The sequence below is a fragment of the Megascapheus bottae genome, chromosome 12 (genome assembly GCF_031878675.1).
Source record: "Megascapheus bottae isolate mThoBot1 chromosome 12, mThoBot2.hap1, whole genome shotgun sequence".
NCBI lineage: Eukaryota > Metazoa > Chordata > Mammalia > Rodentia > Geomyidae > Megascapheus > Megascapheus bottae.
The window spans coordinates 5147036-5170462 of record NC_143520.1 but is presented as its reverse complement, the minus strand read 5'-3'; the positions used below and the strand labels follow the sequence as shown (position 1 = coordinate 5170462).

At 36.3% G+C, this 23427-nt stretch overlaps 1 protein-coding gene across 5 annotated transcripts in view; it reads right to left on the bottom strand.

Moving 5' to 3' along the window:
• Znf385b (zinc finger protein 385B) overlaps positions 1-23427 on the bottom strand; it is a 414848-nt gene that overhangs the window by 15905 nt on the left and 375516 nt on the right. For all 5 annotated transcript variants that reach the window (XM_090342530.1, XM_090342533.1, XM_090342531.1 and 2 more), the window contains one exon: positions 20887-21049. In XM_090342530.1, coding sequence (XP_090198656.1) covers positions 20887-21049 — 163 coding nt within the window. The remainder of the gene's footprint in view (positions 1-20886; positions 21050-23427) is intronic.

Sequence of the window (23427 nt, the reverse complement as noted above, 5' to 3'; positions counted from 1 at the left end):
ATGACAACTGGACTGGCACAGCTCAGTACTCCAACACTGATTTTAATATTTAATATTGGGGAAACATTATTTTCATATTTACTATTTCTTCATTTCATGCTTAATATTTACATGTTATTTTCCTCATTATGATTTAAATAGACTAACCCTTAGTGTGGTTTAATGTTCATTCTGCTTTCAGTGAAAATGTAATTTGTCCTCTATTGTACAGTCATTTATTATTTGCCTTCAGGATAGCAAAGGAGGCGCAAAGCTGTCTTTCTGTAAGCCCCATTCACGCTTTGATTTAGCAGATATTACTATGTGCGGCAATCATTCCAGACCCACTTCTATCCTCTCTGGATTACCATAAAGCTTCTCTAGTGATCTTGTGACTGTAGTCTTTATCATCTACTTACCCTTTTGTCTCATCACTTTTGTAATCCTCTTCATATATTTGTGAATCATATTATTTACATTAAATATCAATTTATTTGCACTTAAAATTGCTAGGATTATCTCTCGATTTTTGGTAACATCTTCATTTATCTTTATACTAGTGAGGTATAAAATAAAGACCTAAAGTAGGTAATAAGTCTGTTGAATTAAACAATGTAATTCCAAATGGTGATCTCTAGTATATGCATGAAATCTAAGAAAAATTTCATGCTACTCTCCAAATTGCAACTAGCAAAACAAATACACATAGAAAAAGAGATATATGCATTGATTTATCTACATGGATGTACTGATTATGGAGTATTTGTAGCATGGTTCCCAAGGCTATATATTTAAAAGAAATATTTAATGCCAGTTAAAGTTGAAACAATGCTATCCAGAGTTTTTCAGAAACACTAAGGCAGAGATGTTAACAACACATTCTTCTATGCCAGGGCTTATGTTTTGATGTTTGATAAAACATACAAATTTGTATATTTCACTATGTCCTCTTTTAGGACATAGGCCTACATATAAGCAATCTTCTGATGATGAATATATATATATATATATGACACACACACACACACACATATATGTGTATATGCCAGACAATGGAAAGAACATGCAAAAAATTGTCAGAAAAGTATGGGAAACCCTTTTTGCAACTCTTGGTGTCCTCTTTCTTTTCTAGTAAGTTTCATTTTTGCGTTTGTAGTTTTTGGAATCAAACTCAGGGCCTTTCATGTGCAAGACAAGAGCTCCACAGTTAAGTCTCGCCTTGAGACTGTACGGTACTAACTGCATTCTGTTAAGATATTCATCAGAGGCTTCTAATCCAACAACCATCTCCCCAATGTTGTATATTAGTATTAACTTATAATGTATTCATCTCAGTTTTTAATAATTACATGGTTGGTATATTATGCCATAAATGCTTATAAAAATTCAATGTATTACATTTTGGGCCATTACTTAATGTTCTTTTCCCTCTTATGAATTAGATGTCCATCACTGAAGGTATCACTATGAAGGCTTTGCATCTGAGTGATAGTGCCATTCACAAATAACTCAGATCTTCGAGGCACATAACAATATGTGGTGGTTCAACAGAATTGGAGTCTTTACTCACTGAAATTTCCTCCAACTAGATGACTCAATTAGATTAGAGCTGATTTTAAATGTTCACAAAGTTTACCTAGCATGAGATAGTATAGGCATTTTGTCTTCTACTTACTAATATGGGGGCTTCCTTTCATTAGTCATAGGGACTACTTTTTAGGAAATGTCTGAGTTTGTTTTTCCAAATGGGAAAAATTCTGGTGGGTCACTTCTGTAAATAAGGTGTTTTGATAATGACACCTTTGGTGATGAGCATCTAATACCTAAAAATATAGAGAATAAATAATGGCTTAGGACACCATCCTGAGAATTTCCAAAGAGCGTTATGACCTATGCCATTTACAGATGCAGATTGCTGAAGTCAAAGACACAGCAACCATGAAGAGAGACATTAAAAACTCATGTTAAAAGTTCTCAGAGTACAAAAATATTATGCCACATGATTTCACATTAACTATCAGGCCTTTGCTATCCCATGTTATACTACCATGTCTCAAACTAAATTCCAGAAACCCTGTCTCTTCAATCAAAGATGATCACTGGGAGGCTTTCTAACTCATAATTAACTATTTATGTCTGATTTTCATATCTTGACTTTTAGACCAATTCTGAGAGTAGGGAAAATTGTCTATAAATTAAATTGACTCTTGACTAAATGAGAATCTGTATAGTCTTTAAGAAAAAAAATTGGCAGAAAAAACCTGTTTATTCAAACTAATGTTGAACACATGGAAATGAGGTAATTCTGTGAGTTCCTGCCCCCGTCTTCCAGTAACTGTCATAATTCTGATGGTTGCTGCTCTTGCCACTTGAAAGTCTGTGTCAGTGAGTAACTGGCCATCAGCCTCTGCCTCACAGCAGCTTTGTGGTTCACTAAATGTCAGTCATTGCCCCCCTTGTCTGAACATTGCATGCGAATGGTCCCCTTTGGTCCTCATAACACTTTGTTGTGGAGTGGAAACTGCCAGCCTCATTCTCCTGTAAAATGGTTGCATTGCTAAGTATCTTCGAGTTGAAAGCTAGCAGGCAAAACTCTCTGTGAGTGAACCAGTACAATACTAGTGAACTTGTCAGTATTTCTGAGTGAGTTTGTTGGCTAGAGTTTGAATCTAATGAATAGCTTTCTCCAATCTTGTGTAGTTTTCCAGCCATTTGACTTGCACAATAGAGAAATCATATTTCAACTTCTTTGGGTTGAAAAATTGCCCGTTTTCTGATTTGTCACCAAGAGATGTGAAACAGTAATTTCTGAGAGAGCTTTATTATCGAAAATAGAAAAAAATTATGTCACTCAAATCATGTCCCTTGGGAAGTAGATTCAAAAGCAGGGAATAAGATTAAAAACTAATTTTCTTGGTACAATGTGGAACAGGGTACTTTTCTTCTAAGTGAATGGCCTTATTTCAGAGGACACATAGTCTTACAAGGTACACGGGAAGTGCTTCAAATTCAAGAACCCCTCCTCCTTCCTCTTCAGATGCTGACATCAGTAGAGGGGTTAACTTTGATATTCCACGCAAGGTGAGATGCAAACTGCCGATAGAGAGGTCAGCCTCAGAGATATTAAGGGAAGAGACTCTTTCTTCACTTCATCAGCACAGAAAAAAATTACTGCTGGGGAAGAAAGCTTATTGTCTCAGACTGCTTTAGGCCCACAGTTACTCAGCTTGGAGTCTTTATGGACATGGACGTAAGTAATTACTGTCCACTGTAAGGGGGCAGACACTCTTGGGCTGGACTGCCCAGGCATAAAAACACTATCAAACTTAAAAATGTACTGCTGAAATCCAATTGTACCTTTACATTCTGATCTAGCTTTTGTCTCTAAATTCACTTTGCTGCTACATGAAACTGTCAAAGCTAGCTTTATATGTAAGAGCTTTAGATTGCAGGGGAAAATATTCTAACCATCAAAAGATACTTTTAATTTAAAAGGCTTGAATCTCCAAAGGGTTTATCTGGAGTTTTTTTTATTACGCTGGTCCCTAAAATTGCAACAGATTATATTTTGCATTCAAAGGCTCATGTCTGAAAACTTTGGCCCTGGCCTTAGTTTATTGGTGGGTGGGTGGGGGGAGGGAATTGGCACATAATCTTTTAGAAGAGAGCCCTGGTGAAAGGTCAGCTACTCACTGACAATATCCTTGAAGAAGACACCAGAACCAAGACACCCCTCCCACCTGCCCCCTGCACCCCTTATCCCATCTTCTTTTCTTTCATTGCCTGGCAACAAAGTGGGCAGTTTGTTTTGCCCTGTGCTCCTGGACATGAGGTGCTGCCTAACCAGATCAAAACCCCGATGCTGTGGCCAGGAGCGTAGCCTAGTGGTAGCATGCTCGCTTGCATGCATGAAGCCCTGGGTTTGATACTCAGTAAAAGCCAGAAGAGGTGCTGTAGCTCAAGTGGCAGAGTGCTAGCCTTGAGCAAAAAGTGTCCAAGGACAGTGCCCAGGCCCTGAGTTCAAGCCTAGGACTGGCAAAAAAGGCCTGATGCTGCTGTATTTAACAGGTTTGGTTGTTTTTTTTTTTTTTTGCCGGTCCTGGGGCTTGAACTCAAGGCCTGACCACTGTCCTTTGGCCTTTTCCTCGAGGCTAGCGATCTACTACTTGAGCCACAGCATCACTTCCAGTTTTTTTCTATGTATGTGGTACTGAGGAATCAAACCTGGGTCTTTGTGCATGCTAGGCAAGCACTGTACTGCTCGGCCAAACTCCTGGCCCTATTTTGTTTTTTATCTTGGAGTTCAAGGACATCCAATGAAACCATGAATTCAATGTACTGATAAACTGAGGTGGCAAAATATGTTATTTTCATTTTCTTCTAATTGAAAGGCACATTTTCTTCAATAATAAAAAATGTACAAATAATAATATACTTAGCAATTACCTATGAGTTTGCCACCAATAGTAATCAAACTCAGTGGACATTATAGTTGTCACAAAATTCTATTTTTTTCTTTTTCTTTCTGTTTTTTTCTTGTGCCAGTCCTGGGGGCTGGAACTAAGGGCTTTTGTACTCAAAGCTAGCACTCTACTACTTTGAGCCACAGTTCCACCTAGGATTTTTTGTTGACTAATTAGGGATAGGAGTTTCAGGGCTATATTGGCTAGGCTTTTAGCCTTCTGAGTAGCAGGATTAGCTATTTAATGGCATGAACCATTAAGGTCCAGCTTTGTTACAGAATTCTTGAACACTATATACACACATTACCACTTCCAAATTATAGATTTCAGATCCACTGCACATTATTATATTATTAAAAACAGCTACATATTATTTAGCATATTATATCATAATAAAAACTGACAGCTGTATTTCAATAGAATTGATTTTCTTTCCCAAACTAAAAATTCCATTTTATGTATTTAAAAAAAACTAGTCTGAATATAGGCTTCACTAGTTATCCAGAAGAACCTATGGCACAACAATAAGTTACAAACCTCAATATTTTGTGCCAGTCATTTCATTCTGCCTTTATTTCTTTCCTTACCCATCGTGTCATGTAATCTCTTACAAATATCATCAAATCTCTTCCTAGTTCCTGATAGCCTTTCCTTGCATCAGTTACCGAAGAGGGGAGTCTTTTAAATTACATATCCTGAGTTCTGATCTTTTTCATAAGACACCTTTTAATTTTCCACTTCTAAGTCAGAAACCTAAGTTTTTCTTACCCATTTGGCGTAGAGCTTAAGTCCATGTCTATGCCTTCCCTACCTTCCCAGAGTAAGTCTGTGTCCCTTTTTTTCACTTATCAAGTTTTTCATCGCTGGTTCATTATCTTTCCATAAAGAGACTCTACTTTCATGAAGGTAAGTCCAAATGTGTCTAATCCACTGTGAATACCCAGTACCTAGCAAGAGTCTGAGTATTCAGTGAGAATTCAATAAATACATATATATATATATATATAATATATAGTTTGCTGTTCTCAGGTTGCTTGCTTTTTTTAACCCTAAAAAGGCACACTACAAATAGTTTATTCAAACAATTTCCATAATGATGGTTTTGTTTCTGTGAGTGTGTGTAGCAACTAGGATTTGAACTTACAGTCTTTCATGTACATGGTACATATCTGGCCTTTACCCATTAAGTCATGCCTCCAGTTTCAGTTTTGTGCTAGTTTACTGGAGATAAGTAGCCCTCCAATTTGTCTACCATAGTGGCTTTAAATAGTGTTCCTCAGACCTCAGCCTCCTGAATAGGTAGGGTTACAGGTTTAAGCCACCAGCACCTGGCTTCCATTTTTCCTTAATACTAATAATGGCAAAATGGGAATCCTCATGAATAATGTTCTGGTTCTTTCTACTTCATTTTTATAATTATTTGTTTTGGTACAGATCCCAGGAAGGAGTTTAATGGAATAAATATTTTATGATTTTTTGCTTATTCTCTAGTTACCTTTCAAAAGGATCCTTTGATTTTTGAAATGTCAGAAGAATCAAAGCAAGAATAGTTGCTAATTTTTCTCAAAGTATTTGTACTTAATTTTTTTTACTGTATATAAATCTTAAATGTCTTTTGGGTTAGTCAAAGTTGGTACAATTTTGACTGAAATGAAGTAATCAAATCCTGGCCTGATGACGTGTTAGTAGTCCTAGAACTTGGCAGGCTGAGGAAGGACAATCAATAAGTTTGAGGCCACCTTAAACTATAAACAAACAAAATGAAACAAAACAAAATACCTGTTCCTAAACTGAAACTGCAGTATAGTTAGCGTTGCATATCCATGGGTTCTGTATCCAGGGATTCAAGTCATCATGGAGTCAAAATATTCATTTTGAAAAATACTACAACTGTACTATAACTGTATAGGTCTTCTTTGGTTATTCTCTGACTAATATATCAGCTATTCACACAGCATTTACATTGTGTTAGGTATTATAAAAATTATGGAGATTATGCATTTGTACTTGGGAGATATGTGTAGATTCTATGCTAATACTTCATTATTTCATACAAAAGACTTGAATATCTACAGATTTTAGTATCCTGGGATCTTGGAACCAATCCCTTCAGAGGAAATTAATGAAATTATATATTGATTAAACTTGTTAATAGAGAAATAAGAGCAAAGATGTTGGATGAAGTAAGATATTAGTTTAACTGAGATACTGCTATTTCTTAGTTAAATGACACAAATAATCACTAAACACTGACAGAAGTTCAAAAAATTGGAAGCAAGAAATAGAATATTATCTATTGTGAAAAGAATTTCCAGTACGTATGCCATTTCATATTTATTTGTTATTTATTTTTTTTCAGTCAATAGCTTTAATTTGTTATACAATTCTAAGTTCATGGAGTCTGCTCTGAGGGGGCTGAGGGTTTCTCAAGCCTTTTTCCAGTCCTCCCTATAGAATGAATAGCACAAATTTGCAGATCTTATTTACATTAAGTGACAATCACTGAAATCTCTTGAGAGAACTTATAAAAAAATACACATGCCTATCTCACCCCCATCACTGCCTTCCCTGCTCCTCCTCCCTCCACCAGCATGAAGAGCTGGAGAATTGGTGTTTAAGAGACTGCTGATGACTCCCTCATGGGGGTTTGTAATGACTCCAAGCTGCCGCTATGGACAGATGGGGATGCCTCTTAACTAACAGATCACTGTACATTGTTGGGCAAGGAAACAGCACAGACATCACAGGGATATCACCCATGGATAGTGGGTAAACTCTGAATATTTAGCTGAATTTTAGAATCAGAACCAGCCATTTGGACATATTCTGGATTCCAGAACTCAATTTTCCTTTCTTTTCTTACTAAGCTGGCCTGTCATATTTCTAGGGATGAAACTCTTCTTGTACTCTCCTTTTGTGGGGTTCATATCTGTGTTTGATACATTAGCCTTAAGTGCATAGGCTTTCATACAATTGAATTTTGATAATGGCTGAAAAAATAGTTCTTAGCCATTTGTAAAAAGACTAGTGAATACACTAGTCTGTTTATTCAATATCACATTTTCCCATAAGAAACAGCTTCAATCAGAGGCTTATGGTACCCCAGATTTTCATGCGCAGAGTGATCTGTGAGCTAATACACTGATTAGTGTATAGATGCTTGCTTGGGTACTTATCATTGTTACATACGATTGGACAAAAAAAATCTCTTTGAAACAAAAGCATTCAAACGACTCAATTCTCCTGGATAATACTCAGCACAAAAAAATATCAGCAGCAATTTGATTTTAATAGTGTTTGAAAGTCACATAAAAAAGTCCTATACCTGCAGATTTGGGGGATTAAAAAAGTATATTTTATTGGAGTAACTGATAAGAATTTTACCAGAATTTTTGGTTTACATATCTTTTCTAAAAAAGATTTTATTAACATTGATTTTTGCAACATATTTCAAATGTCATGTCATGTTTAACAAACAAGTATTCAAGAGGGGAATCTCTCTGGTTCTCTCATGCCATCTTTAGCCATTTCATATTTAAAAGAAAACAAAGAATGTATTCTCAAGAGGCTAAGTAATTAATAGCCTATACGAAATGCCAAAATCACACATCAAGAAAAATTTTCACAAAGACCTGAAAATAAAATATATAGGCTGACAAATTTCTCCTTATTTATTGACCAAGTGCTAGCAGGGACTTGTTAGGCAGGGCATTTTCTTATTCATGCACTTTAATAGCTTGATTTCAGTGGCCACACCTGACTCCAGGCTTGATTTCTTCTCTAGGTACAGCACCCAAATATCTCTGAACCAGTGGAAATGAGTTGGGTTCTTACTATTTTCAATATATACTTGTATATACATCAGCTGACACTGTATTAAACACAAGTGCAAACCAGTGCCTACTTGATTTGTCCACATTCTACAGCTTTCCCATTGTCTTATCTAATTATGTTCATAAGCCACAGCTAACTGATCATGTGACAACCAAGTGCAGAATACAGTAAAGTAGATACAAAGGTGGGAACAGAAGAGAAACATAAACTAATGGGAAGATAAACCAGTGGGAAGACAAAGGACGATATTTCCTACATAAAATGTGAAGAAGACAGAGGAGATTCTTCTACATCTTTAAATGTCTCACTGGAGAATCTAGGACATTAAGGCTTGATAAGCCTTGAATGAAAACACACATGGGCACAATTACTCTGAAATAATAAAAACACTAAGAAGAATGTAAATATAGATCACTATTCATGGCAATGTGACATGAAATGATCAGTCCAAACAGAGATGATTCCTTGAAGAAATAACTGCTGGGGCCGGGAGTTTGGCCTAGTGGTAGAGTGCTTGCCTAGCATGCACGAAGACCCAGGTTCGATTCCTTGGTACCACATACTTAGAAAAAGCCGGAAGTGGTGCCGAAGCTCAAGTGGTAGAGCTCTAGCCTTGAGAAAAAAAAAATCCAAGGACAGTGCTCAAGCCCTAAGCTTAAGCCCAGGACTGGCAAAAAAAAGAAAAAGAAAAAGAAATAATTGCTTTTTTATGGCTACCATTTGTTGAGATTCAATTACATGATACACACTGAGCTGATCACTTTACATTTATTAGCCTTTTAATCCTGGGCAACAACCTCATTGTAAAGATGGGAAAATAGGAGCTCAGAGAGCATGGCTTGACCAGGGTTATATGAGGTCAGTGAAAGATAAAAATACATTTGTTTGACTTTGGTCTCCTGCTCTATTGTCTATGCTCTAAATCCATGCACATAAATTTCACTCAGGAGTCATACATGGATAGTATTTTAATATATAAATCCCCATTGTTTTGTAAAACAGGATCTAGTGGTGTACCCAGGATGGCCTCAAACTGATAATCCTTCTGCTTCCCGAGTGTTCGGATTACAGGCACATGCCTTACACATAGTTTATAAGTTGATTTTTTTTAAAAAAACTAAGAAGTAAACTGCAAAATAAAATCATACATCTTCTGAGCTATGAGAGACATCTGGCTGGGTCACTTAGTAGAAGAAATATCAAACAACCTTTGAACATTATAAGCAGTGTAGTCCAAATCTTTCCTCCAAAGATAGCACATCATGGTGATGGAGTGAAGGGATAGGTTGAGACTTTTTCTTTGAACTACCTTCTATCAGAAGCTAATACACCCAACTACTGTTTGCCTTCTAGGTGTTGCTTTCTAGTAGACTATTATAATGTTTAGGTAGCAATATATATATATATATATATATATATATAGACATATATACACACAGACATACACAGATATACATATATACATATGTATACATACATATGCATAGATACATGTATGCACACATATATAATACTCAGCACAATACCAGAGATAGTATGGTCACTCAACATTGCTGTTTCAGTCTGCTATCTGTTCCTATGACAGAATATCACATAATGGATAATGCAGAACGATACTTCTCATAGTTTTGTAACGATTGGGATGGCCAATATGCAGGCACTAGCAAATTTGTACCTGGTGATGATCTACTTTCTAGACAATACTGGTATTGGTGACAGGCATTTGTGCTATGTTCAGTGTGGTGAAGAGCAAGCCCAGCACACAAGGCATAGAGAAAGAAAGTGGTTCAAATTCACCCTTTTTAAGAAAAAAAATCAAGGACCATTTCCAGTGATAACTAAAGTACTACAATGATGACAGCATTAACCCAGTCAAGGAACCAATGTCCTAGAGACCTAACCAACATTTAAAACATCCTGCCTCTTAAAATCATTGCAATGACAATTACATTTCAGCATAGGTTTTAAAGTTACACTCAAACCATAGCATCTGACTTTGGATACTATCCCCTACCCCATTTGTGTCCTTTATTTATCTCATTCCAACTTGTCCAAAAATCTTAACTCAGTATCAACTTTAAAGTTGAAAATCTGGAGTCTAAACCAGCTGTGAGTGAGATATGAGCTCATCCTGAGCTCAGCAAATTCCCTCCAGCCAGAAGTCTGTGAAATCAAAGTAAATCTTCAATGTCCAAAACATAAGAGTGGGACAGACATAATAGTCATTCTTTGTCTAAAAGAAAAAAATAGGCAAGAACAAAGGATTAATAGCCTTCAGGTAAGTTGAAAACCAAAACAGGCAAAAATAAACTTTAAACTCTCAATCTCCAGAATGACTTTTCATTCTATACGTAGTCACCTCTTGGGAATACCGAGGGCGTTTAGGCCCCCATATGAATTTGCTATCCACAGTCAAGACAGCAGCTTTTCCCAGTTCAAATCCCACTCCTGTATTTCTCCCAGGCTGGTGCATGCTGGCGCTCTAAAGTTTGGAATTTCAGAAGCTTTTAGTACTCCACTCGATACCACCCTAGTAGTAACTTCTGTGGTGACCATATGATTCTATGTATTTCCTTACTAGGGCCTCTCGGTAGTGTCCACATCCTTACAAGGAATCGCTGATGGGCTCCCACTGAGTATACAACATCCTTTGAATTAGGGGGAGGAAGTCTGCTTACTCGCAAAGTCAATACCTGATGGCCACCAAGGCTTACTGCAGTCTTCTGCAGAATGAAAGAGTAAGCTGTCTCTGTAGCTACACTGCTGATGGCTAGGGAGGATAGCACTGTATCTGAATGCAGAGGTTATGTGTCTCCAAGCAGTAAGCCACTGTGATAGGGACATAGATCTATCCTATAAGCCATTCTGTGCTGCTAGTTCTGTAGATCTATGATAAGAGGGGAAGTCATTTTTAGGTTAATTTGACAAAACCAGGCTTTGAGGGGCCAGGAATGTGTCTTAGTGGTAGAGTGCTTGCATAGTGTGCATGAAGCCCTGGGTTCCATTCCGTAGCAACACATACACGGAAAAAGCCGTTAATGGTGCTGTGGCTCAAGTAGTAGTGGCTCAAGTAGTAGAGTGCTAACCTTGAGCAAAAGAAGCTCAGGGACAGTGACCAGGCCCTGAGTTCAAGCTCAGGACTGGTAAAATCAAAACCAAAACCAAAACCAAAAATGTAGACTTTGAAATCAGTGCCCAGAGAATGCTGGGTTGACACTCTACTATTTGTACCATACGTCCAGCCTCGATTTGTGGTGGTTAATTTGGTGAACACTTCGGCCCTGCATTGCTCTGTACTATGATCCTCTAGCTCTCAGCCTCCTGAGTAGCTTAGACTATAGATGTGAGCCACTGGGCCCAGAGAGGCTGTCTGAAATACCTCTTGAGTCTTTCCTGATGAAACCACATTACTTTCATTAGTCTCTTTTGAATCTCTTTAGCAACTTCATTTGCTTTGCTCTTCTGTACATACTTTTTCATTTTTATATGAACAGGATGAAGTTTTTCTGGATCTCTTACTATATTTCTCTTTTAACTATCAGTTCTATCTTTACATTATTTCATTGCATTTATAGCTCACTAAAATGTGCTCAAGAGTAGCCATACATAATCTAAGTGCTTTGCTACTTAGGAGTTTTTCTGACAGATACCCTAACTCATCACTCCTAACCCATATTCCATAAAGTCCTAAAATGTAGACACATTTGTTGCAAATGTATAACAAAACTGGCTTTGACTCCAGTTTCCAATACATTTTTTACTCTTACCTGTTTGAGAGCTTATCAGAATGGCTTTTATAATCTATATTTCTATCAAAGCTCTGGCTGTAACCATTTAAGTAAGTTCTGAGGAGATTCTGACTTGTGCTATAGCTCTTCTCTTCAGAGCCCTAATTAGAATTGTCCTAATTCTTCAGTCATGGCAATCTAGATATTTTCTAGCCTGCTTCTCCAAATTCTTCCAACCCCTACCCACTTTCCTTCCTTCCTTCCTTCCTTCCTTCCTTCCTTCCTTCCTTCCTTCCTTCCTTCCTTCCTTCCTTCCTTCCTTCCTTCCTCTACCTTCCTTCCTTCCACTTCCTTCTTCTCTTTTTTCTTTGTGGTTGTGGAGCTTGAACTCTGGGCCTGGGCACTGCCTTACCTCTGTGCCTGGGCATTGTCCCGGAGCTCATCAGTGCAAGATTACCGCCCTAGCCAACTCACAGCCCCACTTACTATTTTCTAGTGATTAACTGGAGATAAGAGTCTCATGTTCTTTAGTGCCTGATCTGGTTTTTGAAATACAGTCCTCAGATTTCAGCCTCCTGAATAGCTAGGATTACAGGCATGAGTTTAGGATTACATGCCTGGCTCTTTCTTTTTCATTTTTTTGCCAGTCCTGGGGCTTGAACTCAGGGCCTGAGCACTGTCCTTGGCTTTCTCAAGGCTAGAGCTCTACCACTTGAGCCACAGCACCACTTCTGCCTTTTTCTATGTATATGGAACTGAGGAATTGAACCCAGGTCTTTGTTCTAGGCAAGCACTCTGCCACTAGGCCAAACTCCTAGACCCCTCTACCCAATTTCAAGTATTTATTATGACATTAATCTCATTTCTCAGACCAACCTGAGAAGATAGATAGATAGATACACATATACAAAGATAGGCAGATAGCTGATAGATAGATGGAGAGGATTAATTGGGAAATTGGTTCATTTGATTATAGGGGCTAAGATATCCATGATAAGCAATCTGCAATCCTCAATTCAAACCTGAGAACCTCAGAACCAGGAAAGCCAATTGTCTCTGAGATCAAATAAGAACTTAGATAAGCTGGTAATGTGTCTCCTTGAGGCTAAAAGTTGGAAAGTAAAATGTTCTAATGTCCAAGGACAACAAGAAGAAACTGTCCCGGCTCCAAGAAAGAGTGAAAAAAAATCCTTCCCCCACCTTTCTTGTTCTAGCTGGGCCATTCAGCCTCGCTCAGCTCCACAGCTCACATATCAATCTCCTCCTGAAAGCCCTCACAGATACACCCAGATAGGACATTTTCACAGTCTCTAAATATTCCTTAAATCTACTCATATAGAAATCTGAAGTTGATTATCATGTTTTATTAAGACTATATTTTGCCTATTAGTCTAAAACCCTTGGGCCTCTTCCCTTAGAATGTAACATATTAGATTCAGCATAATGGAAGATGATGGTGGCTGACTCGTATGTCAGATAATTCCTCTGTCTAAATGATACAAGCAAGAAAAGGTGTCTAAAATAAGCCACCAGAGGAAGACCAAAATAGACAAAGTGACAAATAAATAAAACACGATTAAATAAATAAAACAAAACGTGTAATCACACCAGCATTAGAGTTTTGTATTATTACTTATTTTGTAAAGATTGGATGCAGGGAGAACATTATTTCTACTTCAAAGCCAGAAAAGGAGGAGACTCAAAATCTTAGTAACTTCTTGATGTCACAGCATGTGGATACAGTGTTGTGTTATAGTCCAGTGATGTGCTGTCCAGCACGATGTCACTAGTCATCCAAATGAAATCAAATAAAAGTTTTAATTCTTCAGTAGCATGAGCCATCTTTCAAGCACTGAAAAGTTATGTGATTCATCACAACACTGACTATAGATCATTTCCCCTATGACAGGATCTTTTATTGGACAGTTGGACAGTATTTGTCTGTAGAAAGAACAGCATCAATTTCATTACTCATATGCCCAGTGTTCCTAACAATAAACCTGAGTGTGAGAAGGTGAATATATGTTCAAAATATTTCCAGTAAAAACACTTTAAGCTTGGTACTACCAGCGTAACTTTGTATAACACTAGACTATCAGTGTTACCAGAACCAGGGGAAGAGTCCAAAAAGGATACCTTTGTACATGACCTTTCTACATAGAACTATAAATACTTAGTGTATAGGCTCTATTTTATCATCTACTCATGTCAGGAAAACATGTCATTTGTAAGATAGTTTTTCCTGAATCATACAAGTGGAATGCTATTAAAATATAAATAATCTTTACTGTAATCTCAAGATCATTTATGGTTATACATTTACAAAATTATTATTTTCAATGAAGGAAGATTGTAAACAGATGCAATCAAAACAGATGAATACCAGTTCAAATAAGTATATCTGATATGAGAAAGGACTTTTTAAAAAAATATTGATGAGCTTAGCAAGGAGAAATCCAAGTCTTTCCTTTGTTTGGGGCAGTTTGTAACTTCTCTCCAGTAAATCGTAAGTTAGCAGATCGTCAGTACTTCACGAATCTGTCTCAAATTTTGGTTCACTGGTTTTCAAGCAACTCTAGAAAATAGCTTTCAAAAAAAGTAATGATAAATGCTCAGCATTATTTCTCTCAAAGGAATATAAAATGCTCCAAAGTGCCCACAGGTAGTTTTCAGAGGATGACAAACACTTAACAAAAAGACTCTTCAGCCTTGCCTGGCAGGTTGTTCTTGTCACATTCAAGGTGCATGGGCTAATATGGAAGCAGCTTCATTTTTCAATTTGACTTTTAAAGTCATAATGATATATACACATTTCATGAAAATATGAGCTTTAGTATAATGGGCTGTTCACTTAGACAGATGGGACTCATTTATGTTCTACATGATTATACTGAGGAACTTCAGATTTAAGATTTTTGTCATAAATATAGTTAATCTATTATTTTATGAGAGTTACTAAATCTTGTCCTCCCAGATTTAGATAGATGTATACAAAATTTATGACAGCAATTGTCTACAATGGCAGACACCAACAAAGCAGAAAACTATGATTTTCTTCTATTCAACAGCACAAGGTCCTATTGCTAGTGACAGGAAAGAAAGAAGATGCAGTTAAGAAGACCTTGCTAGCTAACTGATGGAGCCCTGCGAAAGTCAGTGGAAATGAGAAGCTGTCATTTAGAAAACTTGGTTCCATTTGTATCACATGTAATCTATGAAATGCACAGGGGAACCCATAAAAATGATGAGGCAAAGGTCTCTGTTTTTATATTTGTCAGAAAAACTCTGACAAAATGGAAAAGAGACTTTCATAAGGTAACGGAGTGATTGTAAAATGCTGGACTGCTGCCTTTCTATTCAAAATAGACTGATCTACCACTTACAAATGCTTTGCACTCACACCTGTGCAACTTCCTCCATGCAAAGCACAACATGGTGACAACTAAATTGAACTGTTTTGACAGATTCTGTCCCTTTCCCAACATGGCTGTTTCACAGTCCTCAGAAGCCACAAGTGTGATGTAAACAAAATAATTCCCCACCTCTTAGTGAAAAATCTTTTAAATGGAATGATTCCAAATGGTACTGAAAATGTAGATGAGGTTCAAGACAACCCCAAGATACCTCTATGGAGGCAAGGCAAGGCTTGTACTATATTATCAATGCCCTTTTCAGTATTAACCTCCATCTTGGTGAGCTATTTGTCTCTAGATATATAAAGTCTACAACAGTCATTTTGAAGCTTCGTGAACATCTGTCATTTGTCAGGTACCTAACTGAATGGTTTCATTCAAATTTACTCTTGAAAAAAACTTGTAGTAACTATCAAACTAACCTTTGATTCACTGTAATGAACATTATAGACAATTACTGCAAAGGAACTTAAGGATTATCAATAAAAGCAAACCTTAATGGTTCCTTCACTGTGTCACAATGCCTACCAAAATCATCAGAAAGATATTTAAAGTATCTGAGTCCTACTTATTATCCTGATAAAAGTTGTTCATTGGCACAAGACCGCTTAGTATTCTTGTATATATTTCTCTAAGTCAGAGTAGTTTAAGAGGTCATAGAAATGATGGAACAACAAAAAAGACTGAGTCCCTGATCATTCCTGATTCAACGGGAATTTAGGTTGTACAAGTTCTTATATTTGTAAAAATATTGTTAGAAAGCCTTTTGAGAGAAAGTGTACCTTTTGCTCATTGCGGTACCCTAATATCTGACAAAAATATACATATGCACTATTCTATAGTACAGTTGATAAATCTGCTGAGTGAATAAATGAAATTTATTGCACTCATGCCTGATTAAAAGATATGTTATTTTCAACACTACATATCACCCTACTGTTTTTATTTATTTATTTATTTATTTACTTACCTACTTATTTATTTATTGGCTAATCCAGGGGCTTGAACTCAGGGCCCAGCAACTGTCCTTGGGCTTTCTCAAGGTGAGCACTCTACCACTTGAGCCACAGTACCACTTCTGAGTTTGTCTGTGTATGTGGGTACAGTGGACTCAAACCCAGTGCTTTGTGCATGCTAGGCAAACACTCTACCAGTACGCCACACTCCCAGCCACTCCATCACCCTACTGTTGAAAGGGGCATAAGAAACATGCATATGCCTGAACCTTTTGAGGTAAACAAAATTCAGTAGCCCCTATTATTAGATTTTAAGCAGAGGTTGCTAATCCTATATATTTGCTTGTAATTGCATTTGTAAGTGTATTTGTAATATTTGAATAATTCTCTTTCCTCTGTCCAGACAACTAATTAAAGTCTGCTGAGTTCTATATAACATAATGCATTTTAATCTAGAAATGTATACAGCTCCACAGTGACATCTAATTATTTCTTAAAAACAAAATACTAGACATATGAATTATTAGGCTCAATATCACAATACTTTGTTTTCTTCAGGAAATAGGCTTATCAAAGGCTCTATACTTTTTGAAACTGTTATGAGTTGTTAAATGCTGTCACAAAAAGGCCTTCAATCTGGTGTTTGAGGCACACAGGGATGTATACTATCATATGGTATTATGACACTTGAACTCCAGGGAGAAATTTGGGTGCAGGAACTGGCCAATTTGTTCCAACCTTCTTCCTGAAGCTGTTTAATGCTTGCTGTGTTTTGACCCCAATTTTCCCAAAGCACATTCCTCTTCTCTCTTCCTACATTTCAAATGCCCACTAATGCATCATTAAAGTTGGGGCAGATCCTACGAGACCATTAAGACATTCTTCTGTGTTTTCCTTTCAATGCTATTCCAACTTCTAGAAAGTGAATGAGACACCAATTCTAAACCCAACTTTCTTTAATGAAATAAATATTTTTTAAATCACATAATTAGAATTTCTTGCAATAAAAGTTCCTGCTCTTGTAGTTTCAGTACATATTTTTATTAACCTCAGAGGAAAAAAAAGGATTGTCAAAGATACCCACATTTTTGTATATTTTGACTCTGTTATAACATAATTCTTACATTGCAGAGATTAAGATCAATCTTAGCCAAAGTGTGTTTCCAAATGTAACATAAAAGAGAGAAATAGTTGTTTCAAGTGTCAAAATAGTGGGGAAGACATCTACCCTAGCCGTTGAAAGCTTGTTGTATCATGTATGAATAATATGTAATTTGTGTTCATGAGGAGCACAGAGAAGCCACTTGTGGGTCCCATATTCCTTATCAATTACTCTGAAATCACCCCTTACCCGAATGCTACTCTGTGAATCCCAGGATGCTTCTTTCCTTGCATCCTGGGATACATGGAGTATCACTGGTTCTTTCTTGTTTCTTTCTTCTTCCTTAAAATGTGCTGTCATTGAACACCTCTGTGCTGTTAAATGGATGCTAAAACATGAGATGAAAAATTGAATTAGTTGGTTCTACAGATGTTGTGAGTGCCTGGGATCGAAACCTAGCAGTTCAGACATCAAATAAGTAACATTTTCACTTCTCATTCAATCACTAAAAATCACAGATACTGCTTTAGACTACTTGATAGTAGCATTTCATTCAGAAGAAAAAGTCCAGGGAATTTAAGTCCCATGTGATTTTCCAGTCATCCATGAATTTACCCTGTGATTGTTAGTCTAATTTCTAATTTCCGATTACTGCATGGAGGCAATGTTATCTGAATGAAAACATTTCAGCCAATTAATTGTCATAGTTTTTATTCCTCTTCCTACTCCCTTCTTCATAATGGTCCACTTAGTCCAGTTATAAAAGATTAGTTTTGGTGTATCCTCTTTTTCTAAAATAGGATTTTAAAGTAAATGAAAGCCAGCTAGAAATGATAGCTGACAAAACTAAGAGCTTTGTAAGGATTTAGAAATGGGTAGTTAGCAAGACATTGTCATATCATTTAGACCATCTTGGCAAAGGTTCAAATTTTCCAATTTTAAAATTCTGTCAAACACACGTGAAAATTCTTATTTACAAGCTACATTCAGTTGAAGGTCATGCCTATTTAGCAAACACAACTTACTTGATATGAAAATAGTATCATCTCCCACTAATTTTGGTGCTACTCTTGTTGTTACAATATAACAAGAAAAATATTTCATTTGAATTAACACCTATAGAAAACATTGAGAAACAACTAATTTGTTTGAGGCGATGAGCTAACTAAATGGATTTTGAGTATGGCAACATAAAAGGAATCAAGTACAAATGCAAGTCATTTCCACTCTTTGTAACCCAAATCTGGAATGTCCCCCAGTGAGTTAGGTCAACACTGTTGGACCACAGGTCTAATGGTGTAGAGTAGTGGGGAGGAGGCAAATAGGAATGTACCAGAGAAGTAGATCATGCAGGATTCAAAAACCACACATCTACAGAAGGGATGAAATTTAGACTTCTTTTTTCATCTCACCTTACTCTTTATGCTCAAACTCAAGCTTAGTTCTCTTTCCTTCTTTGTACCACTGTTTCCCTTGACTAGTGTATGCCACCTGTTCACAGGTAACAAAACAAAGAAACTAGGAACTAAACGCTTTGTACAGTGAACATCAGTTCTCAGTGAATATTGTATTCAAGTGCTGTAAGAAAAGGTTTGAATCATTAAATTTTATTTTCAACATATATTGAGTAATTTATAGGTATAAAAATGCGTTCATTTGTATTTTCTATTTCATTTCTCCTTGTTTTATCCCTGCTACACTTTGAGAATTTTTTCTACTTCATTTTTGTCTTCCTTACTTTCACTATCATCCCTGGAGCAAACACAATTCCCAAATATAATAATGTAACTTAGATGAAGCCTTGAGCACACTCACTAGCAATGTTGGAATGTTTATAGTGCTCACCAACTGTTCCATTAGCTCAAGTCACAGAACAGGTGGAAAGAACTTAATTACCTTAACCTTCACTATTTTATCCTTTTACCTTTAAGTTCTGCTGAAGGTAAAGACCATAATTCAGGTTATAATACCTTTGCCAGAGTATTGTTTCATAAAGGCAATAATAGTCTGTGGAAAATGAAATCAGACAGGAAATCGTGGCATGATGGATCCTGTTCTTTCAAACTCTAGATACCCTCAAGCAAATAACTGTCACAAAGCTTACTTTACTACGATTTACAATTTTTGGTCAAATTGCAATAGTATTTGATAATAATATCAGCCAGGTATGCATAAAAGATTAATTATATTATATTACATATAAAAAGACTTCTTTAGAAGGGAAAATGTGCTATGTAATAATCTATTATCTACTAACCTCTTCTTCAGATACCATGATTTAGTAAACTTAGCATATAAAGAATAAAAGGTATTCATTACCAAATTTGTAGCTCACTTCTAGGCGCCTGTTCTTCTAGAGTCAACATCTCTGGGTCACAATCAGCAAGATCCCTTCCTATGCAGTCTTTTTGCCTGAACAGATTTTCTGAACTTTTCTCTTCCAGTAATGTATTTATCCTTCTCTGAAGGCCCTGGGTGGCCATGAAAAGTAATTGTGGAACCTCTCCTCAAATGCTACAAGGATTTTGAGAGAAGAGAATCAGATGTGGGGTATATGCCACAGCAAAGAAGTCCATAAAGCCAAGGTCAAAGATAAGAAAAGGGAATTGTCCTTTTAATCCACTTTAACAGAAAATACTCTTCAGTTAGCAACAGAAACAGATGACTCATCTATCATAGGCCCGAGGGACAGATATGAGATTGACAAAGCCTACTAGACACTCAGTTTCACAAAGTTTTCTTCTCTTTCCACTGAATAAACCTACTCAGAAAATTGCAATGCTATCTTCAACAATATAGACTGATATACATTAATAGTATGTTTCCAGTTATACATAGTTTTTTCTGTTACGTATTTCTGAGAGAAACTATGAAATTATTAAAACATTGAAACCTTTTCTTACTAAATGTATTTCCACATTTGTTTAGTAACATCTCTCAGAAAACACCACACTTTTGCTAGTTAACTCTCTTTTTTTGCGCCAGGAGAATTTAAAAATGACAGTTATAAACAAATTTAAGAATTCTTTCAACAGAAAAAAATCTATAATACGAAACAATGATAAAAGGAACAGAAAGGAATAACAACATGGCATTTTTATCCATTTCCTGATTTTTGTCTAAACATAAGTCTCTACTTACTCTCATGCACATATACTTACATATAGATAGAGAGAGAGATTTACAAAGACATATATACTCTATGTATATATTTCACAACATGGAATGGCAACATATCAAATGCTTAGATTCTGTGCTAATCCATTTTTCCTGTGAAGGAAAATATGTTAATATTACAAAAATAAGACATGAAAAGGAACATGCAACAACTGAGGAAAGGAAGATAAGATTGAGGCACAGGAATAAGTAGGAGGAACACAAAGAATGTAAAGAACAAAAAGTGTCATTGACCTGATTTGTCAGTGCTGTTGCCTGTGATTGGAGTGACGGAGCAGCTGGGATTAGCCTTTGCGCTGTCCTTGGAAGAAACCATTTTGGGTTTATTTTTCGTTGCCTCTAGTGCTTTGACCTTCTTGGCATGTTTACTTCCTTTGTAGTGGGCCTCGGCCTGGCTCTACAAAGGAGAACAAATCAGGCTCATTGTTGGCTACTTACAAACATGATGATGGATGAACATGCAGGGAAAAGTACATTCAATCATAGGCACCACAGACATTTATAAGTCAGAACTTAACTACATTTCTGGCATATAGTGAAATAACAGACTAATACCTAAGCGGATTTAGAATACCAAATCCTTCCATGAAACAGAGAAGATTGCCTTCTACATACTAGTAATTGTAAAATTGTGAGGAATGTAAGCTTTGTCATCAGTGCCCTCCCATGACTGTCCATTGTGGTGATTCTCAAACACTGACTGGCAGTAGCTACTTTTCAGTGCCTTACCCTTGCATGTGGGCATGACCTTCCACAACCACTGTCCTTCAGCAACAGACCCATTCTGTCCTGTATTTGGGCTATGCTCTGACACCACATGGTGACAAAATATGTCAACAAAGGCTACTAAGTCAAAATGACACTACATGTCAGAGACATTCATATGCACTTTATTTATTATTTTGGTGATTTCAGTTCCAGAAAAATAATATACACTGCAAAGAAGGAAAGGACAATCTTTTATTTCTGATCTGGAAATGAGTCAAAGAATTAGTGTTCAGTTACATACAAAGCATCAGTATAATTATGCCATTAATACTATGTAAAAGGAGGAAAAATGAGTAAGGCAAAAGACAAAATCAATTTCAATAAAATAAGAATGTATTTACTGACATTTGGAAAATGTCTATTGGCCTAAATAAGATTTTATGTTTATTATCAGCTACTATTAATATGCATATTAGCAAAAGAATCTAAGTAAGTTTAGTTTATTTAGATTTCCTTCAATACACTAAAAATATGAACACACATTTGGTAAGCATGAACCAAGATTAATTTTTGTTAGGATGTTGAAAGTAATGAAAACATTTTTACATTCTTTTTTTTTTTTTACATCTTGTCTGTGGTTGTAGATGACTTGGGCCAATAAGTTTTCACACATGATCACACTTGCAAAGCCAAATCACACACTTACTAAACTGAGCTCAATAGCAAAACATGTATGTTATGGGATATTTAAAACTAAAAGTAAATGACATTAGTGAATCAGTGAATTAAAATTGGCAGGCTTTTGATTTGATATATGGGTTAGTAGAGGAAAGTACATTTAGGGTGAGAAAAGGCTAGCATTTGTGTACCAGAGGAGTGGGTATGGCTAGAAATTATTATAAAGAACTTTTTGTAGATGTCTTTGACAGGAAGTCAAGAAAATCAGATGTGCTCCACGTAGAGTAGTATGCCATTGAGATGAAATTATCAAGAATGTGCATAATAAAATTTTCAAAAGGAAAGACTTCCATAACGGGTATTTATTACATATTATTGACTGAATATGAAAAAGAGAGATGAGATAGATAATAAGGCATTTAGGACAATATATAACACTAAAAATCCCTTCAGTAGAGAGCATAAATAAAATAAATTGCTTTAATTTTAATACTATCTTAGAATTTCCTGAAACCTTGGTTACTATTAGTTGTGTTGACTCTTGCTATTTTAGGAACTGTTTCACTGACAACTGTTTCACTAACTGCTATGTTTAGACTATGTTATCCCTTTTCTGGCTTCCCAGCTTGTTTTATTTCAGTTAAACGGGTGTGTATTTCTTTACTACCTTCAGTCCTTCGTTATACTTGGTTCAGTAGAACTGGTGACAGTGAACACCACTTCAATACCTACACCACTTCTAGGTTGGAGGGAGGGGGATAAGGCCAGCTTATCTCAAGGTGATTCATGTTAATGAAGTTGTTTGGGCTAAACATTATAGCATACACAACCACAAGCGTCAAAGATCATGTGCTCAGTTAAACACCACATCTACATCTTTGCTATCTCAACACAGTCTGATTTTCTGTGGTTCTTATGTTATAAGGGGTAGAGGTAGTTAGATAAACAATGGATTGCCTTTGAAGTCATGTAATCTAGAGATAGAGAGATTTCATTGAATCTGAAAACACAATAGGGATTTCCTTAGGTTTCATTGCTAGTTCAAAGACTGTGCTCATGCTACCTGCCCTAAGTCCCTAACTACCCGAATATGTCCCCCAAAATATCTTCCAGTGTTTTGCAAAATTATTATCATTTGGTTTGTTCAAGGGCTCCTCATGTTGTCTGTCAAAGTGGAAGAAAATGTCTCAGTGGAAAAGTATAACATAATATTTATTAGCAAAGAAAGGTTAAATCTAGCTAGCATGTTTAAGAAGTTATATATTAAAGAAGTAAACAAAAATTTATTAGTTGATAATATAAAATATTAATAATGGCTATTGATATTGTTCCAGGTGCAAAACACATTTCATGTATTAGCTCATTTAATCCTCAATATTCTATGAGCTA